This window comes from Fistularia commersonii, chromosome 6 (assembly GCF_037954325.1).
Source record: "Fistularia commersonii isolate RoL2024-O1a breed Wild chromosome 6, RoL_Fcom_v1.0, whole genome shotgun sequence".
NCBI classification, from domain to species: Eukaryota; Metazoa; Chordata; class Actinopteri; order Syngnathiformes; family Fistulariidae; genus Fistularia; species Fistularia commersonii.
In genome coordinates this window covers 12,534,424-12,553,924 of record NC_141289.1, presented here as the reverse complement: position 1 = coordinate 12,553,924, position 19,501 = coordinate 12,534,424, and the positions used below count along the sequence as shown (strand labels likewise).

Below are 19,501 nucleotides of genomic sequence, written 5' to 3'. Positions count from 1 at the left end.
GGTATATTTCAGTTTGTTCTTTTATTCTCTTGCGTTCACATGTGGACTTGCAGTTGTATTTTACCAGTTGAATGAAAATAAATCTTTTCACTTTGTGAAACTTTTCCACATTTTTTTGTTTGTTTTAGATGTAAAAGATCAAACTGAGTACTTTATGGAAAAAAGGAAAATTAGAAAATATATTCCTTTTTTTAATTTGTACAGTTCAGCAAGTGCCTTTTATAGCGACATTTGAAGCACACTCCCGCCACACAAATTGGTCTGACGATCTGACCTTTTTGGCTGCTCATTGCCATTGCAGTTGGTTCGTGTTTTAAAAGGATGCACAACTTTCATTCCCCTCATTAAATATCAAAGAAACTGAATTCTATAGGATTTTCTCACCTGGAAACATTTTTTCTGACAAATTGTGCAGTACTTTGTTTGCTGACGAGAACTTTAACAGATATGCTGTTTTACATGCAGTGTATACACGTTCCTTTTAAGCTTTCCTTATACTACACACAGAGAGGCATTGAGTGAAAAAGAGAAGTTAGTACAAATACAGTGCACTACGACAAATTGGGAAGTGGACACGTATCCTGTGATGATAATTCAATGTATACACACCCGCCCCTGAGATTTGGATGCTGAGTGGTTTAGAAAAGCAAAACCTGCATCTTATTACGGTTGAACACGTTGCTAGATTTCTTCTTCCCCCTCACCCCCTAAGGAGCAGCCAAATACCAAATGCAAAAATTATAGCCTCTTCAACAATTGAAGAAAGAAAAAAAAAATCACTCCAGTAAAAGCAACACTGAAAACTTACCTCAGTTATCAATTGTGGTATATACATGCGTGATGCTTGGCATGCATGGACTTTTTGTGGCACAAGGTTATTTGGTTAATATACATATCCAAGTGATGACTATACAATAGTTGGGTATAGTAGGGCCTGTGTTTTTTTTCCTTTTTTTTCCGACAACATTGCAGCCAATAAATTCAATTATACAGTAACTAATTATGTATATTATTTTTTTATAAAATCAAGTTATACACACGATATTAATAAAAATGAGGCATCTATAACGGAGAGGAAAACCACGCGCGTTTCTTTTATCTTGCCCACACGAAAGTCACTTGTGTGTTGGTGAGGGAGGGCCTGGGGGTCTACGTGTCAACATCCAATAATGTCAGTTTCCTTTTCCAGGCAACGAGTGAAAGACCACTGACCACAGCTGAAATGGGTTTGGATCTAAAAAGGACAGAGTGAAGGATAAGTACTTTTATTTAACCAACTCTGGGGGAAAAAATGGAAATAACCTGGAAGTCCGTGGTGTTGACACTCATTATACAATCATATGGGTAACTGAAGGGTTAACTCCTTGACTCAACAATGACTCAACTATTAAATTAAATAATTTACAGTATATATTAATAGTTATATAATCCAATAATTTCAACTCTCCATCACACCACCAGGACAAACACCTGCTTCTGAGATGCAAGGGAGGAGAGGGAACGCTTTTAAATACTAAAAAAATACCTGTGAGGCGAGACGAACTGAGCATGTTTTGTTTCAACATGCGCTGGGATTTCTTTTTTTTTTTTTTTTTCTCCATTTTTTGAAACGTGATCAAGCAACAACCCAATGCTAGTTTGTCAAAGAAAAACTTTCGAGTATGGCTAAGCAACCTCTGGTGACGTCTCCATAAAACCCTGCTCTCTTCCCAATCTGCCACTGTCAGGCTAGCAAATTATAACGCCACAAAACTATCATTATTAATGCGATGTCGGTTTCCCATGTTGAAAACAACAGATCGATACTGTGTGATGACGATGATGATCCCACAAGGAGATGGTCTGGGACAACTAACAGCTTAGATGCAGAGTCTAAGCAGCAACTCAAGGCAGAACTACCAGAGCAGAACACACAAAGAAACCTCAACCATCTGCCACACACCTCCAACCGAGAGTATTAAATGCTCTTTTGATAAATGTTGTGTATATACCAGTATGTATGAATATGACAGGATTCTAATGTACAAAACCAAACAGAGGGAAGGCAACAGGGAAGCTATGACCGTGGTTGATGCTGTGGAGTTGTGCCTGAAACTCCCGTGGCTACTCCGAGCACCTGTCCGTCAGGGCTTAGGTCCAACCCCTCGTCTGCCTGCTCCAGTTCGCTTTGGTCCAGAAGCTCAAAGTCCTCGTCCTCGGTCGGAACCAGTGTGTCATCGGGCATCTCCTCGCCACCGCCGCTGCTTTCCGTCACGAATGCCTCTGTGTCCTCGTCACGCCCAAGTGCCCCCACTGTGGAAACTGTAGTGTTATCGGCGGTGTTGGTTGGTTGGGTCTCCGAGTCGCCTGGTGGAGTTTCAGTCGGGAGAAACTCGGCCAGCGTGGGATCCTCACTGGCCTCGCTGGAGCGCAGCAGGGCCGACAGAGTGTTCTGCACCACCGTCGAGATAGCTGTGCTCACTATCTCCTCACTCAATGCCTCCAGTGACCGTTGTGCCTCTTGAGCACCCGCAGCTTCCTTCTCTTCTCCCGTTTGTACCCCTGCCTCCCCACCCATGGGCGAGACAGGTACCCTGTCCTCCTCACCAACAGGTGGCCGCCCGTGTCCATTGAAGTGCGTGTTCACAAAGTGCAGTGGTGATGCGAGGTGCTGGATGAGGAGGCTGGCAGGGCTCAATAGCTCTCCCTCTGATGAGAGGCTAGCGTGGGCACCGTCACCCTGGCCTTGGCCTCGCAGGGGGAAGTGGAGCAGGTTGTGCTCAAAGGATGGGAACTCCTCGACAGAAGGGAAATCCGGCAAGTCTCGCAGATAGGCCTCCTCTGGGTCGCTGTGAAAACTCTGCTGGTCCAGGTCTGTAATCGGAGATGAGGAAACACAAGATAAGTGCATCACTTTCAAAAGACTTCATTATCGGATTCTCTGATTGATAATAAAAGAAAATTTAAAAAAAAATTGTGAAAAGGGAACAAAGAATGTAGAATGCCCTCATGTGCAGTTTGAAGTAGCTTTAAGAATAATAAAGCTCATTATACAGAAATACCTTGACTTCTGCTTGTATATCAAATTTAATTTCCCCATTGAAATGAAATGGAATGCTATTGATCTTTTCCAGCCTCTGTAATTTATAAAAAACAAATATTGTATAATAAATAATAATACAGAACAGAGAATATAAAGAAAAAAATGGTTTTATTGAGTGCAGTTACTATGAAGATTTGATGAAGATGCCTGCAGCGCTGGCGGAGGCTGGGGGAGTTTTTCATTTCATGCTCTATCATTGAACTAAACTTGCTTGCCACACATTTAACGTGCTACAACGTACTGCTAAATTTAACTTGCACTCTATGCTACACTTTATCGCAAAAGTTAATTTTGTGATGGAATTATTTCCAGTCCTCTTTGTGAAATAATCAAACCATTCCTGACTGGGTTTGAATGAATCTTATGATACTTTGTCATCTGTTGACATTCCCTCTGTCTGCTGCACTAAATCCCTGAAAATGTGTTGTGCCACAATGGTGTTAAGAGCTCACCCTGCTCGCATGTAACTTAGATCTCACTTGGTATCACAAAACAAACAAACAAAAAAAGAAGCGATGGCTCATTGTGTCTACACACAAGAACACGATTTAAGCTTCTCCTCACTCCAGGACTGAACTGACCCAAACCTTTACCCCTCTAACTCCCCCCAATGCAAAGGGCTATTTTTATGTCGGGGCAGGAGGTTGCAAGGATCCTGCTAACATGAGTGGTATTTACCTTCAGAGACATCAGTGAGTTGAGGAGTTGTGGCTCTGGACACGGAAAATCCTCCACTCTCCAGTATGGATGCCTCCTCATCCGACAGCTCAGAGTCAGTGATGGCCATAGCCAGGGCTGTGGTCTTCACATCCACCTGTGCACAAAACCACAAAGTGAATACTATGGGGGGGTTCTAAATGGTGAAGTATTCATCACATACACAACACTCAAATGGAATGACATTTTCCAACCAAAAAAAACCAAGTTGTAGCATTATTATACTGATTCCATTCCAGTCTCATCTATTTTTCCTATCCAGTTTACTATATTGATTTTTTCTAGTTCCTGAACTCTCACTGTTAATATTTACATAATCATAATATTCATGTTAAGCCACTGAACCCAGCCTCTCTCCATTTCATTGTCGTAGACTTTATCATATATACATACATATAAGGCAAATATATTGCCAACTTCTTCATCAATTCTTAAATAATTGCCAAAGTCATTCTATTATTTTTTTGCCTAGATCAACTCCTTATTCAACATATTGCTCAGTATTTTGTGTTTTCTGAAAAACCTAAAAAAATGACAGGTGATTATTTTAAAAAGGCGATATAGCCAGTGACAAACTCCAATGAGATTTTGAAAAGTTATAGTATCGGTACTCAAAAGATATTCCCTTAAATACACCCTTGCTTAGACTAGGTAACATGTTAGCTTAGACAGCTAACATGTTAGCATCTACTAAATCTCCCAAGAGGGGACAGCACTTTTCCCTCAAATTCATTCATATACCTCTGCAGAAATGCATCAGCAAATATGCTGAAGCCCTTTCTGGCTGCTCCTCTCTTCCTCTTTTCCTTTGACCTGTCATTAGAAACATTTTCTTTGGGAAAACATCTGCCTGGTCCAGCTGAGAGCGCCACCTTTTTCAAATGCCAATATTCAAAGGTCCATTCCAGACGATTTTAAAGATACTCTGCTCTCACATTAAGAAGGTTCATGACTCTTGTGACCTGCAGCTCACTGTCACTGGATATGCCGGCTCGTTTTGTGTCTGCCATACATGCTCCGAGAGAAAGTGCGAGGTGTGTGTTCTGGTGTAAATCAATACCGTTGGGGCAAAACAAGACAGCTCCTCCTCACTCTCGCTCTCCGTTTCAGCTCTGGGCTCATCACCCTCTTCTACCTCCTTCTTCACCTCTGTATAAAAACACAGGATTTTAGAGCGTTAAACCTGCTTCTCTTAGCTAAGATGTAATTAATAAAGCACTCTGTAAACTTGGCAATGTCTCAACACCACATAAAAGACAGAAAGTTTCACTCAAAGATGTTTGTGAGTAACAATTTTGGGAAACTCATTTAAATTTGATTCTTAAACAGACATTGATCTTTTAACATGTTTCCTATAGATTTAAGTAGGAGGGGGTGCATTGCACAGGAGGTAGAATATTGTAGAATATTGAACTGAATATTCCTTGTTTGATTCCCGGATCCTCCTAGTGTCGAAATGTTTTTGAGCAAAGCTGTGAACCCCTAACTGCTCCCCTGGCACTGGTGGACAGCATGTAGCTCATGGGCAGTAGCTCATGGTTCATCCATGATGGGTTAATTGTAACAAACGAATTTCCCCATAGGGATCAATGAAGAATAAATGATAAATTTTAATAATCATAGATGCTTATGAAAATCTAATAACCCAATTGCTGATTCATTTTTAGGATGTCAGTAACACATGCAATATTAAGCATCATGAAAGGCTGTATTAGAATTTGCTGGGTTCTCAAGCTCCTCCTGGCCTGTCCAAGCATTTTCAGCAAGATGCTGAACCGGTAACTGCTCTTCGGGCGATGCAAAGTGTCTGCCCGCTGCTCAAGACTCATTCACAATGGGTTAAATGCAGAGGTCAAATACAAAATAAAGTGCCCAATTCTTGTTGAGGCGTTACACTCACTTCTCTTATCATGCTTGCGGTGCTCGGTGTCTCCCTTCATGCTGTAGTCCAGTTTCATCAGTATCGGTTCCAGACCGGTGTACATTCTCTGGATCAGTTCGTGGTAAACCACCAGAGGCCACAAGAGCACGCTGAGGACTGATGGACAAAACACCAACTCGTTAATACAGAGTTTGTTTGCTTGTAAACTTTTATGTCTCCATAACAAAAACAAAGCTTGCAAGCATAATTAGAACATGACAAAATTTTTCTTTATTTTTCTCTCAAATTTCTTTTGATTTTAGGGCTGGTTATCTGTATTTGTTTGTTCCATGTCAATTACGCATGAGTTTTTCCACTATTTTGTAAACCAGCCCAGTTTATTATTTTTTTTATGTTTTGTAACAATTAAGGTTAAAAAAATGATAAAAAGTGTTTATTGTTGTTTGATTACAGAAAAATCTTCTTGTTATCTGTATCTGGATGCCCAACTCCAACTCTAGGAACTTCTGGTTTTAAAGATTAAAAACCTAAGTGACACAGTAGGGCAAGACTGGAACTGTTAGACGGAGAGCATCATTCATTGAAGGGATTCTAATAACTGTAAATGATTAGCAAAATACACCTTTCCCAACTATTAAGTCGGACTGAACTGTCGCACGACATCAGCCAGCGGAGGCTCACCTATAATATAGGAGATCATTATCCCTGGAACATAATGTCCGACGACAGCAAGTGCAAAACAGCCGCTGCACATCATCGCGCAGAACTGGGAAACAGATGTGAAACATTAAGTGATGACACCTTCAATCTGCTGCAGTTAAAGAGGAGGAAGTGAAACAGTGACATGTCCGATGGTGCACACTCTGTGTGTAAGAGATAATGGGATGTCTGAAGTATCCCAAAGCATATGATGAGATGACACTCTCAAACTCAAGGCAGCTGCAAGAGACTGAACAACAATTTCATAATTGGATCAGGCAGCCAGTTTTATTATTTGTTAGCCATGTTTATTGTCAGATTAAAGTTTTACAATTGTCAAGCATAGAATTCAAGTTGGAATGTAAACAAAGTTCTTTCACAATCAGTCCTTTTTGCATTCAGAACAGAGAAGCCATATCCGCGACAGCATTCACTTGCTCAAATATTTGGATTCCCAAATATTTGGTTTACACTGAAAACCTATTTTTCCATATTTAAAACAACAAAAAAAACACTAGCACTGATGCCTATACCTTTCCATGATTCTGCTGTTTGTACTGAAGCATCTCCTGCAGGTACAAGCAGCAGGTCAGGTAGCTTTCAGCTAGGTGGTGGCTGAGCTCCGGCACACTTAGCAAACGCTGCTCTGCACTCATAGTTTCACTGTATGGAAACACAAACACGAGAGGGTGGCCAAAAAATTACTCGTCACCTACAGAGACCAGCAATCGAATATTTGCACACTGGAATTACTGGGGATAAATTGATAGGTGTGCAAAAAATTAACTCCAACTTGATCGATGGCTTAAAACCAGGTACAAAAGTGACCGGAATTAAATAATGCAATCTATTTGCTGTGTAAACATTACCCACCTTTGTATGGGGGGAGCCTCTGCCTGTTGAACTGCAATAGGGGGAAAAAAAAAAGTTTGCAAACAACTTGTAAACAAATTATTGAGAAAGACAGGTTTTTCACCTTCAGTGCTGTTCTTGCAATGTTGAAAAGGCACATTTTAACCTCCACACTACAATACACGTATTGTGTTATGTTGAGCTAAACAGGATATTCAGCCCAGGGAACATTTCAACAAGGATTTTAGTATCTCTTTACTGATGGTAAAATATGTTGCAGAGTACATTATCTTTAAAGTCCATGCCCTTTATCAAATATCCAAAGAATGCATGCAAAGTCATAGCTACGATCACCTTATTATCGTAACTGTGAATTGTTCCAACGTTCAAAAGGAAAGCACACACCTAAGCAGGACATCAATTGATTTTGCATGTGTACCTCGACGTACCAAGCACCCTTGAAATACTGACGTAAACATTCTCACATCTTATCTAACTGTGTAAATGCCTTGACTTACCTGCAATGGCAGGCAACTTGGGCTTCCATCTCTCCAGCAGCATGAGTCCCAGTAATGACACACTCAACAGGAAAAGAGGCCTCAAGGAGGTGGAGGACAGCAACCTGAGGGGAGGGGGGCAGGACATTAAATTAAATTACAGTCTGCACGTTTGCTTATGATCGGCAGTGTAAATACATTTTCACACATGGATACTGTCAAACGGCTGTAGCTTCGTCTTGTAAAAACATGAGTCTGGGTAGAGGACCTGTCACTGACAGCTGACTTCGATTAGGGCCTCGGCATGAAACGAATGGATCATCTGGCTGAGCTACATGAGATCTAAAGTTTCCACCTTTAACACCGACACGTCTGTCTGTCGCACCCAAGCATTAGAGTGTATTTGCGGTTTTAAAATACGTGTCGCTAAACTCGTCACACTGATTGTTAAGTATCAAACTGGCACGCGATTAAGGTTAGCATTAGGCTAAAGTCGTGGGATTAGCTAACTTATCCTGACACTGGTAAAATCCTCGCCGATGTTAGCCAGTGAGCGAATGATGCTCCTTTATTTAGCCGTGTAAAGCTGTCAGCGTGGCGACAGGCGTTATTTTTATTCCAAATAAAAAAGGAGAATTATACCAGAATAATGTGTTGAGTGTCAGGGCGACCGAGATGCTGTACAACGGCCTTTCCCACACCAGCAGCCTCTGCACCCATAGCAGCAGCGGCTCGTACTGAGAGAGCCAGCCCTGTAGGCGCTCCCGCAGACGGACTAGATCCGGGTTTCCGTCCCCGCAGGAAGGCTCCGAAGTCCCCGCGGGGAAGAGGGCCTCCAGGCCGACCGAAGAGGAGGTAACTGAGGGTCGTCTTCTTTCCTCCTCTGCGCTCGCCATGTTTCCCCCCCCACTTTGTTATGTTGTTTGGAAGATCACGGGGCATATGAAAAAAGAAAGCATCAAGTATGTCATGCGTACAAAATTAAAGCTTCCGGTTTTGCATTTTCAAAATAAAAGCACCCACACCAACCGAAACATAAATCAAGGCTTACCCTCTTGTATTTAAAATGTTAAGAATTTCAAAAGGAGGTTTCCAATTGCATTTAGGAAATTAATATACGAATAGTAATTGTGTTCATTCTTGTGTCAGTGTCAGGTGACAGAAATAACTTTTACGATTTTTTTCCACTTCACATTGATTTAAATGTTACCTCGAAAGCGCTTCTAGTAATCCTAAACTTTTAATGTTAGGAAGGCTTTTGATTTCCAAAACGAGTGAAAACTATTCCTCGTCTCAACAGCGCTTGGTAAATTCCGATTACATAAGCGCTCTTATTTCGAAGGCGACGACAATTTCCGGACTTGTCGGTAAGGACAATAAGGAGCTTAATCGTACCAGTGTCACGGATGGGCGGACGCCTCACAAGGCCCGTACATAGAACCAGTGGAAAAAAGGAAGAGGAAAAAAAACAAAGTCACGTGTTTCCTTATTTACGGAATTAAGGGAGTGAAGTGGTGCAAGTGTACCATCACAGCTGTGTGCATAAATAATAACACTTGGATGTTTGTTCATACTTGTGTTGAAACTAATTTGAATTCTAGCAATATGATTTTGGTATTAATGTTAGAGCGGACTGTGGATTATGTAATCATGACATTATAAGGCAGGAGCATCACAATATGCTAGTAATTGTTGAGCAGAATGAGCAGAATATATCCTCAGTTTTCTTTCTTATTTCTTGTTTCCTTGGACAGGTGTACATATACAGAAAGGACCACACTATAGCTAGCTTCATTATAAACGTTTAATACAGAAATGTACAGCATGGCGCCAATGTGATCAATTTGATCAAATACAATATGCGATGATTCAGTGATTAATCCAGTTGTGATCAACTTTTATAAGGTGATGCAAACTGATAATTACATGGATTTGTGGGTGAAAAGTTTTTACATTTGAACATCTGAGTAAATCATTTGGGGCCTCCGGGAAACACACACATTGTCAGACATTTTAGAGACCAATCAACCAATGGATTCACACAGAAAAAAATGACAGAGTAATGTCTATTTAAAATACGGTAGTCACTAGCTGCAGTGCCAATGTGGTCATTATAAACTCGCCGTAGAGGCCAGAAATACACACAGTGGTTTTGTGCGGACAGGAAATGTTCACACCTGTCTCCTGAACGTAACAGTTGGATCACGGGGAACATCTTCAAATACACGGGTGAACAGGCGGGGAAGTTTTCCTCTGGTGATTTTTCATGTCAATCATTTCAAACAATCGGGGGTTTCTGGAAGACACCGACAACTCTCATGAGAAAGCGTTCAGCCTTAGCAAGGTTTCAGAAAATGAGCTGTGTGACTGAGTGAGTGGGAGAGAAAGAGAAAGAGAGCGAGAGGGAGAACAAGTGCTACCTGCCTGGAAACATGGCCAGGACGGAAGCTAGTACAGGCAATATAGAAGTGATGGGGGACGCTCCTCCCATGGTGCTAGGACAAAAGTGCATCAATACCTGCAGGAGATAAGACCATGGCCTGCAGCAGGTCAGACAAGGAGATGATTCCCCTCACTACATTAGCCCTGTCCACCAGAACCAGCCGATGGACCTGAGGTGAGGAGACATGGATTGTTCCCATTTTTTTCCCACAAAGGATTTTATCATATAACATTCAAATCTCTCTTTTTTTCTTAAATTCTACCTCCGCTTCCACAATGCGATCTATGATAGTTTCCAACGTTTCATCCGCGTAACACTTGATCACGCCTTCGAAGTAACAAGAGCGCCTGCAAACGGCCTCTCGCATGGTCATGTCCAGGTTGTTGTATGACTTCTGGGCTGCGAGATTCTGATGTGGAGGGAAGCACACATCCTTGTCTTTCCAGTGAAAAAAAATGACATTTCTGATATAAGACCTATGAAGAACTTACAATTGCATCAAATCTGGAGTAGAGGGCCACCACTTTGCCTGAGGAAATCAAATAAGTCAGTGTCATTTAACTGTTATTCTGTCATTGATTTTCTTACGCCTAAACTCATTATCTGCTGACCGCTTCTACGCTGATTTAGTAAATCTAACAGTTCTTGCTGCTTGTCTGTATTTTTTCATTGTTATGGAGAATGTCCTTCCCTTTTTTTATGCAAAATGTCTGATCCCTGCACAGGCTTCACCCTACCGTTCTCATCCACCACCGGGAGGGCCGACACCCTCCTTTCCACAAAAATGGAAAGGGCATCATAAAGAGTGGCTGTATGCTGGACTGTAGCAATGTTTCTGAATGTTCCAATTCCGAGCTCCTGGATCTGCCGCTTGACAAACGCAGGCTTGGGCACTTTTTTCCCCTGAAAACACAGTTTAGTGCCACAGCTGTTATACTTGTGTCGTAAACACAGGTCTGACTTAAAGCCGCTTCATACAAATGAAAGTTTGCTCACAAATATATGGAGGAATTTGAGGATTCTTTTGTGAGTCAGAATGTGGAGGACGTTTCCAGATGCCGGATCGATGACAGGGAGCCGATGGATCTTGTATTTCAGTAAGGAATAGATTGCGTCGAAGAGGCTTTGGACAGAGGAGGAGATGTTTCTCAATGTGACTCAACCATAGAACACAAGGATCACAAAGGTGGCAATTTTGAACATTTTTGGACTGTGGGAGGAAATCCATGCAGATAAGGGGAGAACATGCAAACCCGACACAGGGTCTCTTATTCACTTTGCTGGAGGCGCTAGTACAAGAAATTGTGTGAAACCTGCCTTTTGAAGGCTTCAGTCTGACCTGGATTCAACTTTGCTCTGAACCTGCTGTTACATCGGGTCTCTGATGAATTACTCCTGCAACACTTTTCTGTAACCTGGTAAGGTTTAAGAAACGTCTACAACTTGTCGGAGGCCAGCGTTTTCTGAGCCCTGAGCTCTTAACTGGTTCATTTGACTCAATACTGGCTGGTATCTTTCTTGTTGTGATTCAAAAATCCACAAATATATTCTTAACCAACCTGGCATCTGGAGAAATACTGATCAGAAAGTGACTGGAGAACTTCAGGTAGACGTCTAAAAGAGAGAGGAAGCACAGCATTAATGCAGATTTATCAGGCCGTGCAGACATTGCGTCGCTCAGCTATCTTGTTCATTTACTTTGAAATGAATCACCTCTCCATGTCTCAATTTTGTGGCTCTCCAGCTCATACATCTGCACCTTGGTGGAGAAAACCACAACGTCTGGTTATGAGTCAGTCATTTTGCATTGAGGGAATATCACAGCAAATATCACTGCCCACACATCCTTATGTCTAAACGTTTTTTTTTTCATTTTTTTTTTACGTAAAGCATTTTATTTCATTCTTTTAACACATATCAGAATAAAGTTTAGTCAAACAGAATATTGCAGAAATGAGTGATAATGGAGCCCAAAATATTTATAAGTCAGCTTCATCCGTTTATCTCATGATATTGACTATTATCCAATCGATGAAATCGAATCTATTAGAAATTCCTTTTCCATGTCATAATTATCACTGACAACCGTTATAATATTTATTAATTTAGTGCTTTAATACTTAGATCAATCTGATTACTATTTATTTTCTCATTTGTTATTCTTACTGTATGGGAAACAGCATATTTAGTGCAGTATTTTTATATATTTAAAGTAACCTCCAGCATTGAGCCTCTTTGGAAGATCATTTTGGTGCCTTCCCTGAGAAGCAATAGTCATAATAGTAGGGAAGAATAAGAGCAGAAAGAATGAAAATAAATAGGACTAAAACCCCAGCAAGAAAACATTACAGTATAATTACACATCATTATCAAGGGATAAGCTAAGAGAAATTACCTTAAATACTACCTTTCCGTTAATTTAAATCTCTTCAACTTTATATTACATTTTATATCAGAATTAAGTTAAATTCCTAAACTTTATATAACATTATATAAACATTCCGGCACCCCATGTCTGCGATAATTATGGATGTATACATGTAATATTTCTTTAAGGGAAGTGTCTGGCCAGATGTAAGGTCTGATCCTACAGAGGGTCGAAATGTTGTGAGTGCGTTCATGCTCACCAGAGGGGACTTGTAATAACAGTGGAGGATGTTGATGAAATCTGTAATAGTCAGCATACCTGCAAGACCAAAACACACACCCTTCCAAGAACTGCAAACAACAAGGCATTAACTGTCAGAGCAGCGTTCACAATGGGAGGAGGGGGGATAAATCCATTTCTTACCCACAAACTTCTGTAACTTGCTGTCCCACAGAGGTGCAGCACGCAAGCCATTTGCCACCAGAGCAAAAAATGCCTTTTTCACCTTCAAATGCAAAGAATTTTGTCAGAAAATTCTACACACTATTTTTTTCTTTGATGCTTCATTTGAACAGCAGCTGAGGGTTACTTGGAGTTTGGTATCAAATATGACCAGTTTACAGCTGGTTGGAATGGCATCGTAGCAGCAGTGGCTCTTCATGAAGTTCATGTAGACCGTGGCATCATCCTCTGTAAACAGACACTTCGGAAGTTCATACAAACAAACCCCCCTCTAAATCTATGCTGATAAACAAGCATGGCCACAACATGCCACCATGCACGCACAAACACACACACACACACACAAAATCATAATTTAAATACCTTGTTTCTGCCTTTGCCAGTTCTTTTCTGGGAATGACACCTCAAAAACAGCACATCAACCATTCTCAGTATGAAATTGCAGATAACTTTAAATCCAATAAAATATGACACCCCCACACCTTAAGATGCAGATGTCTTACCTTGGAAGGGGGTTGCATTCTTCTCTTGTAAGTCCATGAAAAAATAATGTGATCTGAGCAGCAACGTCAAGACTGTGGGTGGCTCTGCTCGTTTCCCTTGCTCTTTGCACAAAGCTGACGGAACTATATTAAGAGCTCTTGTGTGGTATGTGCTGGGGGAAAGGGGTGAGAAGGCACGACGAATTTGGCGCAGACTCAAAGGGAGGGACTCCCAGACATCTGCTCTTGAAGTCTCGTTACTTTTTTCACGAATGTTTAAAGGGATACACATTTGTGATGCTTGCTCTGTGAGAAAAGGCATTTTGCCGTCGTCGGGCTTTAACTACTGGCTTCAGTGACTTTTGGACCCATGCAGAGGAAAATGTGACAGAAAAGGTGTTTTACGATTATCGAAGTTCCTTCCCCAGCAGAAAGCTCAAAGTCTCCTGCTTTTAGAACTCAAATGACACGACCCACTGTCTGTGTAAATGTCAAGGCTGCAATGGAAACCAAAGGCCATCTTCAACAGCTATTCTTGTTTATCTATCATATATATGTACCATGTTTCCCGTCCAAATGCACAAGATAATTTGTCAAAACCCAAACAATCATTATATGGTTACAAATATTAATATCAGACAGTGCATAGGAGGGAAACATCACTTGGGATGTTCATCAAAAATTGCTTTAACATACTCTAGAAACTGTGAGAAAATCATCAAATAGCACATAGGAAAGAAATTGAAGAACACCTAAATACCTAAAAAGTCAAAAGATGAATACAATCTGTAAGATGACAGATCAAATGTCAGACATCAAAGTTATATATTTAATGTTCAGGTTTCTGCTAAAATGTTGGATCTTATTTTCAAAACAGGAATTGTTTTCCCTCACACAATATTTTAGATGGATAGCTATATCTATTCTGAAGTCAGGCTTCTGAATGATGTGATATCCCAGTTGCATTGACAAATAAAAAAGTATGACCAAATTCAATCTTTATTAATTCTGGCAGCTTGTACATAATTTTACAATATTTGCATTCTAAATAATGTACAGATTTAAAGGACATTGTGCTTTTAGGTATTCAAATTGTTAAAGCAACTTATTCAATATTTTCTTAGAAAGTGAAATGTTCTATGCCGTGTACCATGTTGCCTTCAATAGAAATTAGACCATGAATAACAAGATTTTTAAGTATCAGAAACATCTCCCTCTGGTGTTAAACAGATGAATGTACTTGTGGAGTGAGCTGTTCAACTGCAGTGCAAATAAAGCCAGATGTGAAGGTTTCAACCGCCGAGGAAACACTGCTGTTGAGATTTAAAACTTTTTACATACCAAAACAAGCCATGTTCCAAATATTCACTTCAAAAAGCAAGTACAAATAAAAACATTTTCTGAGCAGACTGAGAAATTTGTTAAAATACTAAATATTACCCTGTTGCAGGAAAGTGCCTTTGAGGTTACAGGCATTCTATTGCCACCAGAAAAAGATGAAGAATCTCGAACACAAAATGGCCATGTCCACTAACAATGATACTGAGGTATGGTATTCAAACTGTCTATTTTTCTTTCCTCTATGCCTTGCCCTAATTTAAAACAATGAATTCAAAGACAAGGTACAATATGCTGAAAATGACCTATGCAATGAACAAAAAACTGTGTGTGTGATGTGAACATATGCACAAATAAATATTGTATAAGTGGATATGGGTGACCCAAGATAAAGTAAACCAGTTAGTCCCTTCTTACCAAGCACCATCAATTCAAATAACAACTTACTGCAAAACCTCCCGACGCAGTCACCAAAGCCCACGCAGCTTGCAACTCAACACACACACACACACACACACACACACACACACACACACACACACACACACACACACACACACACACACACACACACACACACACACACACACACACACACACACACACACACACACACACACACACACACACACACAGCTCCTACTTTACCATCTTATATGTCAGAACTTTGAAACAAGCAATGAGCAAATGATTGTTTGCAGCCAAGGAACGCATTTCAAACAACTAGTGATAATCTCTGGTTGCATCAGAGGATCATACTTATCACTACGGCATTTGGCTTGTGGCAATAATGAACTACAAGTAAATTTCCAAACGGCAGCTGCTTTTGAACTTTTTGCCAAGGCTGCTATGTGCCTTAACTACCTCTACCTTTGCAGAAGTCCTCTAGATCGGGAAGCGCTAACAAGAACTTGTGAAGCAATTCATGTGTCATGAAATCAATGCTGGTTTGATGCTCAGTCTGTCGCTACAGGCTGACAGTGGCGGAGGCTGCAGGTCTCTAGCCAGTCAGAAGTAGGGCTTGGCTTTTGTCGACAGGTATCATCGGATCTGGATGACAGTGTCCTGAAATAGGTGGAAATACCTCCAAAGGAGAGTTCAAGCTGGATTCGACACTTCCAAAGAGGCTGGAGGCCAGCCACTGGATGTTAGAAGAGGCATTTCTAAGCTCACACTGAAGCTGAGGGAGGGTTCCAAAACAGCTGGGACAGAAGTAGGAGGATGTAGACCAGGTTTGGGGAGGTTCTATTTCTGACTTTGTTTCATGATCAACGTGAGCCATTGAGGCAAGGAGGGAGCTCCAGAGACACAAAATGGAAGTCTGTGCAGGAGCTGTCGGAGGACTTTGGCCGATTCCAGGCCCACTGGTTTTACTATTCTGACTCTTGTTGGCCAAAATGCAAGAGGGGAAGCGCTGGGCTTCAGCAGGAGCTTCTGGGTTGATGCTGGAGGTCTGGAAGTGGGCTAGGCTGATTTCAGGTTGAATTGGAAGCAGGGACTGGCCGCTCCGTGAAAGGCTGAGCTCGTGCAGCATGGTGCTTGTTGCAATCAGGCCGGCCACACCTGTCAGATAGACCAGCCCAAGCATACAAGATACCTGAAAAGCGGTAAGGAATAAAACAAGATTATACACCTGTGTAGAACGGCACAACACTAAAGATATTTCACTACCTTCCAGCTCTGCTGGTAACTGTCCTCCACCATACCTTAGTAAAGTGCTGGTAGATGGCTGCAAGGGCTTGGCTCCACGCTGACTGCTCCAGCAGCACACAAAGGTCAGTGTAAGTGAACCAGCCCCGTTTCATCCCCTGTCGATGTGCAATGCTGAGGATAGAGATATGAGTCAGACAAACTGTAAGCCAGTCATGGAAAAGCCAATGACCCCTTTCCAAAGTTTGGTTTGTTGGTTGTGGTTTCTTATACTATGTCTTAATATTTACACTGTTGGCACTGACCTGGTTTCCAGCTGAGACAGCATATCCAAGAAGTCATTTGGCTCAGTGAAGAGGCTCCACCCCTAAAAGGTTTCAAACATTATTAACACATCATATGAAACTGTGTATGCCCCAACTCACACACATGCACGCACACACTTACAATAGCGTTCAAGAAATTCATCTCCAGCCGGTTGACTGTTTGAACATCCAACTTCCCAGCTGCTCCCCACTCATCGTTGAAAACCTCTTCCTCCTCTCCTTCGTCGTACAAGTACTTGCTGGCAACCATCTGATCCAAAGAAGATTACTGCAGTTTTCAAAGCACTAGCAATACACTGAGTTAAGAAACAGTAGTGGTGTCTCTCTGGCAGGGTCGGGAGAAACTTGGACCACCAAAACGGCTATAAACTGCAGATATACATCCTGTTTTTTGTCTATGGTTTCCTTGACAATTGTTAAATCAAAAAAAAAAATCTAAATATCTGTCGAAATGTTCTTGTTGTGGTGACTGGACTTGAATTTCTTCACTTGAAGACATTTCCCCCCTCATGTGAGGCTTCTTCAGTTCTAATATTCGGTAACTCCCCACAGGTCATTGGAAGTGAAGACACATCTCGGATGAGGTGTGAAACGTCTTCAAGTAAAGAAATTCAAGTCAAGTTGCCACGACAAGAAGATTTCAACAAGAAGAAATTAAACTATTTCTTTCCTCAACTTGTAGAAATTCTTTGGAACAATTGTCCCTATAATATTCCATTCATAATACTAGAATGCAAACTGCAAGTTATAACAGCTAAATTACTCAATCTTTGGTAGAAATTACTTCAGCATTACCAAGCCCTAATTTATAGCTGGTTAACTGCTAAGGAACAAACTGTATTCTGAAAAGAGCAGTGGACGCTTGACATAAACAGAATTATCCCAGGACCCCAAACACATACCATGGAGATCAGGAAGAGGTCAGAGGAAGAGATCTTTTGCAGGTATTCAGGGTTTCTATGTCGGAGCCTTTCTATGTAAACGAGAGCCAGCATCATGGCACACGGAGAGATGCAAGCCTCCCTATTCAAAAAACAAAAACAAATTTTAGAAGATTCTAGGACATTATGGCATTAATATCCAGGGATAAAACAGAGTTTATGATTTCATGCTCGAACCTGGCAACATGCGCAGCATACTTCTTCTGGAGTTTTCGGATTGGGCTTGGGGCAGACTTCTGGAGGATTTCAACAGCGATATCTAGGATCACAAGCAGGGGATCAAAACATTACTTGCAAATTTACATCATTGCAAATTGTTAAGTTAACAACAGATATGCCATTAAATATTTGCACACATGCACTTCTTAAAGGCTGTACGAAAAGTGCTTTATGACGCTAAAATTATAGGAAATCTTGTAATTGTAATAAAGGAAGACTGAAACCTTGGATATTGGAAAAAAAAAAAAAAAATCGCAGTTTTGAAAGTGACATATCAAGATGATGTCCAACCTCAGGTTATAGAACATTGACTTTTTCCTACATTCAACATACCTGTAACGGGGCAGGAGAGTGCATCGAGTGATACATCTTTTTCCAAGCCATAGTACAGTCTCTTTCTTACTCGTTCAGACAACTTCTGGTGTCCAGGAAGGAACTGTGGACGCATCACAATGTGAACACTAGCTGATACTACCGGCCTCTACATCACCTCGGGTGGAACACAAACAATTTAGCGGTTGACATACATGGGGATTTACACGCTGAATTCAACATTTTAACCAGAAATATGACCTACGGCTGACCTGCCGACAATTAAGGACAATCCCCAATACATAAGCACCAGTAGTAGCATATTTGTCAAAGGTGGCCAATAGTTACACGAATGAACCCCTTAAAACAACAAGAAATAACCTGAATACGTTTCGTGGGCTCCAAATGTCGAGGGGCAATATTTGAAACACTTAAATTTCAGCTTTAAAAGTTCAGTTTGGAGAAACAGCCTTTTCTAACATGGCGAAAAGTAAAACAAATAGACATCGAGGAAGATTCTCTCGTTTTCAATAACAGATGAATTTCAACATTGCTCTAAGACATGCGGCAGCAAAGCTATCACATGCTCTGCTAGGCCAACAGCTTGTGACCCGAGATTATTCTGAGCTCAAGACGTGACGTTTCTGATTTTACAGACATTATTTTTTTCTGACTTGAAAGGCCAAGCGGAAAAACTTTCGTCTCGGGAATACAAAGTTCTGGTCTGGATGTACCATTGCCTCACCACTAGCAGACAGCAAGCTAGTAGCTACGGCGTTTGAGCATAGCCTAGCTTACTTAGTTTGCTTAAAAATTTGTTCGCGAAATAAAATACCGTGAACTCCTGGAAGTCGGAAAACTGGATGGTCCTTTCTCCAAACAGCGCGTCGAAATCCATAACTAAGTTACTTAAGAGTAAACATTTAAAAGACGACAGGTCAGCCCAGTTCCCTCCTAACCAGGGTGCCTTCGTTAGCACACACCCCAGTCGGTTACGACACAAGTCTCCAGCTGTTTCCTTTTCTAGACTAAGCCGAGACGTCCTGACCGCCAGAGGGAGCACTGTGCAAAGCTGCTGGCCTTTATCGACATAATAAAACTGTGAATGGGGAAAAAACAACAACCAAGAAAACGCTACTTTACTCAAGCAGTTAGAAAACTGCGGATAATCTGGAATGACGCTTACGCTAGTTAGCGCCATTCCATATTGGGTTTCTATCACTTAAACGAT

General features: G+C 41.2%; 3 protein-coding genes across 6 annotated transcripts; all 3 read right to left on the bottom strand.

Moving 5' to 3' along the window:
• Window positions 1-2: 2 nt before the first annotated feature.
• retreg2 (reticulophagy regulator family member 2) lies at window positions 3-8,659 on the bottom strand. Its single transcript, XM_086148158.1, has 9 exons — window positions 8,372-8,659; window positions 7,751-7,854; window positions 7,254-7,284; window positions 6,914-7,043; window positions 6,363-6,447; window positions 5,700-5,837; window positions 4,860-4,948; window positions 3,761-3,896; window positions 3-2,853 (listed from the first exon to the last, which is right to left on the bottom strand). Exons 1-9 carry the CDS (start codon window positions 8,623-8,625, stop codon window positions 2,057-2,059), a joined length of 1,764 nt encoding a protein of 587 aa, XP_086004284.1. The 5' UTR covers window positions 8,626-8,659; the 3' UTR covers window positions 3-2,056.
• Window positions 8,660-9,545: 886 nt separating this feature from the next.
• prkag3a (protein kinase, AMP-activated, gamma 3a non-catalytic subunit) lies at window positions 9,546-13,690 on the bottom strand. 4 transcript variants are annotated; one of them, XM_086148153.1, is made up of 13 exons: window positions 13,506-13,690; window positions 13,366-13,405; window positions 13,130-13,230; window positions 12,964-13,045; window positions 12,800-12,858; window positions 11,871-11,931; window positions 11,732-11,786; window positions 11,169-11,295; window positions 10,910-11,075; window positions 10,664-10,701; window positions 10,435-10,581; window positions 10,154-10,341; window positions 9,546-10,025 (listed from the first exon to the last, which is right to left on the bottom strand). In XM_086148153.1, the coding sequence occupies exons 1-12, from the start codon at window positions 13,521-13,523 to the stop codon at window positions 10,225-10,227; spliced, it is 1,011 nt and encodes a 336-aa protein (XP_086004279.1). In that variant the 5' UTR covers window positions 13,524-13,690; the 3' UTR covers window positions 9,546-10,025; window positions 10,154-10,224. The 4 variants fall into 4 exon arrangements, with proteins under 4 accessions (XP_086004279.1, XP_086004278.1, XP_086004280.1 ...); XM_086148152.1 differs by having other exon boundaries at window positions 10,248-10,341; XM_086148154.1 differs by having other exon boundaries at window positions 11,886-11,931.
• A 775-nt stretch (window positions 13,691-14,465) lies between these two features.
• Window positions 14,466-19,275, bottom strand: cnppd1 (cyclin Pas1/PHO80 domain containing 1). Its single transcript, XM_086148151.1, has 8 exons — window positions 19,106-19,275; window positions 18,292-18,394; window positions 17,917-17,998; window positions 17,701-17,821; window positions 16,920-17,048; window positions 16,778-16,839; window positions 16,529-16,646; window positions 14,466-16,419 (listed from the first exon to the last, which is right to left on the bottom strand). Exons 1-8 carry the CDS (start codon window positions 19,166-19,168, stop codon window positions 15,823-15,825), a joined length of 1,275 nt encoding a protein of 424 aa, XP_086004277.1. The 5' UTR covers window positions 19,169-19,275; the 3' UTR covers window positions 14,466-15,822.
• Window positions 19,276-19,501: the final 226 nt, after the last annotated feature.

What these genes read in the sequence shown, in the direction of transcription:
- retreg2 (XM_086148158.1), bottom strand. Translation starts at nt 8,625, where the DNA reads ATGGCGAGCGCAGAGGAGGAAAGAAGACGACCCTCAGTTACCTCCTCT. An exon ending in ACACTCAACACATTATTCTG is followed by an intron (nt 7,855 to 8,371) that starts GTATAATTCTCC and finishes CCCTCCCCTCAG; the next exon opens with GTTGCTGTCCTCCACCTCCT. An exon ending in ACTCACTGATGTCTCTGAAG is followed by an intron (nt 2,854 to 3,760) that starts GTAAATACCACT and finishes CTCCGATTACAG; the next exon opens with ACCTGGACCAGCAGAGTTTT.
- prkag3a (XM_086148153.1), bottom strand. An exon ending in CAAGTTACAGAAGTTTGTGG is followed by an intron (nt 12,859 to 12,963) that starts GTAAGAAATGGA and finishes TTGGTCTTGCAG; the next exon opens with GTATGCTGACTATTACAGAT. An exon ending in GAGAGGTGATTCATTTCAAA is followed by an intron (nt 11,787 to 11,870) that starts GTAAATGAACAA and finishes TCTCTCTTTTAG; the next exon opens with ACGTCTACCTGAAGTTCTCC.
- cnppd1 (XM_086148151.1), bottom strand. Translation starts at nt 19,168, where the DNA reads ATGGATTTCGACGCGCTGTTTGGAGAAAGGACCATCCAGTTTTCCGAC. An exon ending in CCGACTTCCAGGAGTTCACG is followed by an intron (nt 18,395 to 19,105) that starts GTATTTTATTTC and finishes ATGCGTCCACAG; the next exon opens with TTCCTTCCTGGACACCAGAA. An exon ending in TGAATTTCTTGAACGCTATT is followed by an intron (nt 16,840 to 16,919) that starts GTAAGTGTGTGC and finishes GAAACCTTTTAG; the next exon opens with GGGTGGAGCCTCTTCACTGA.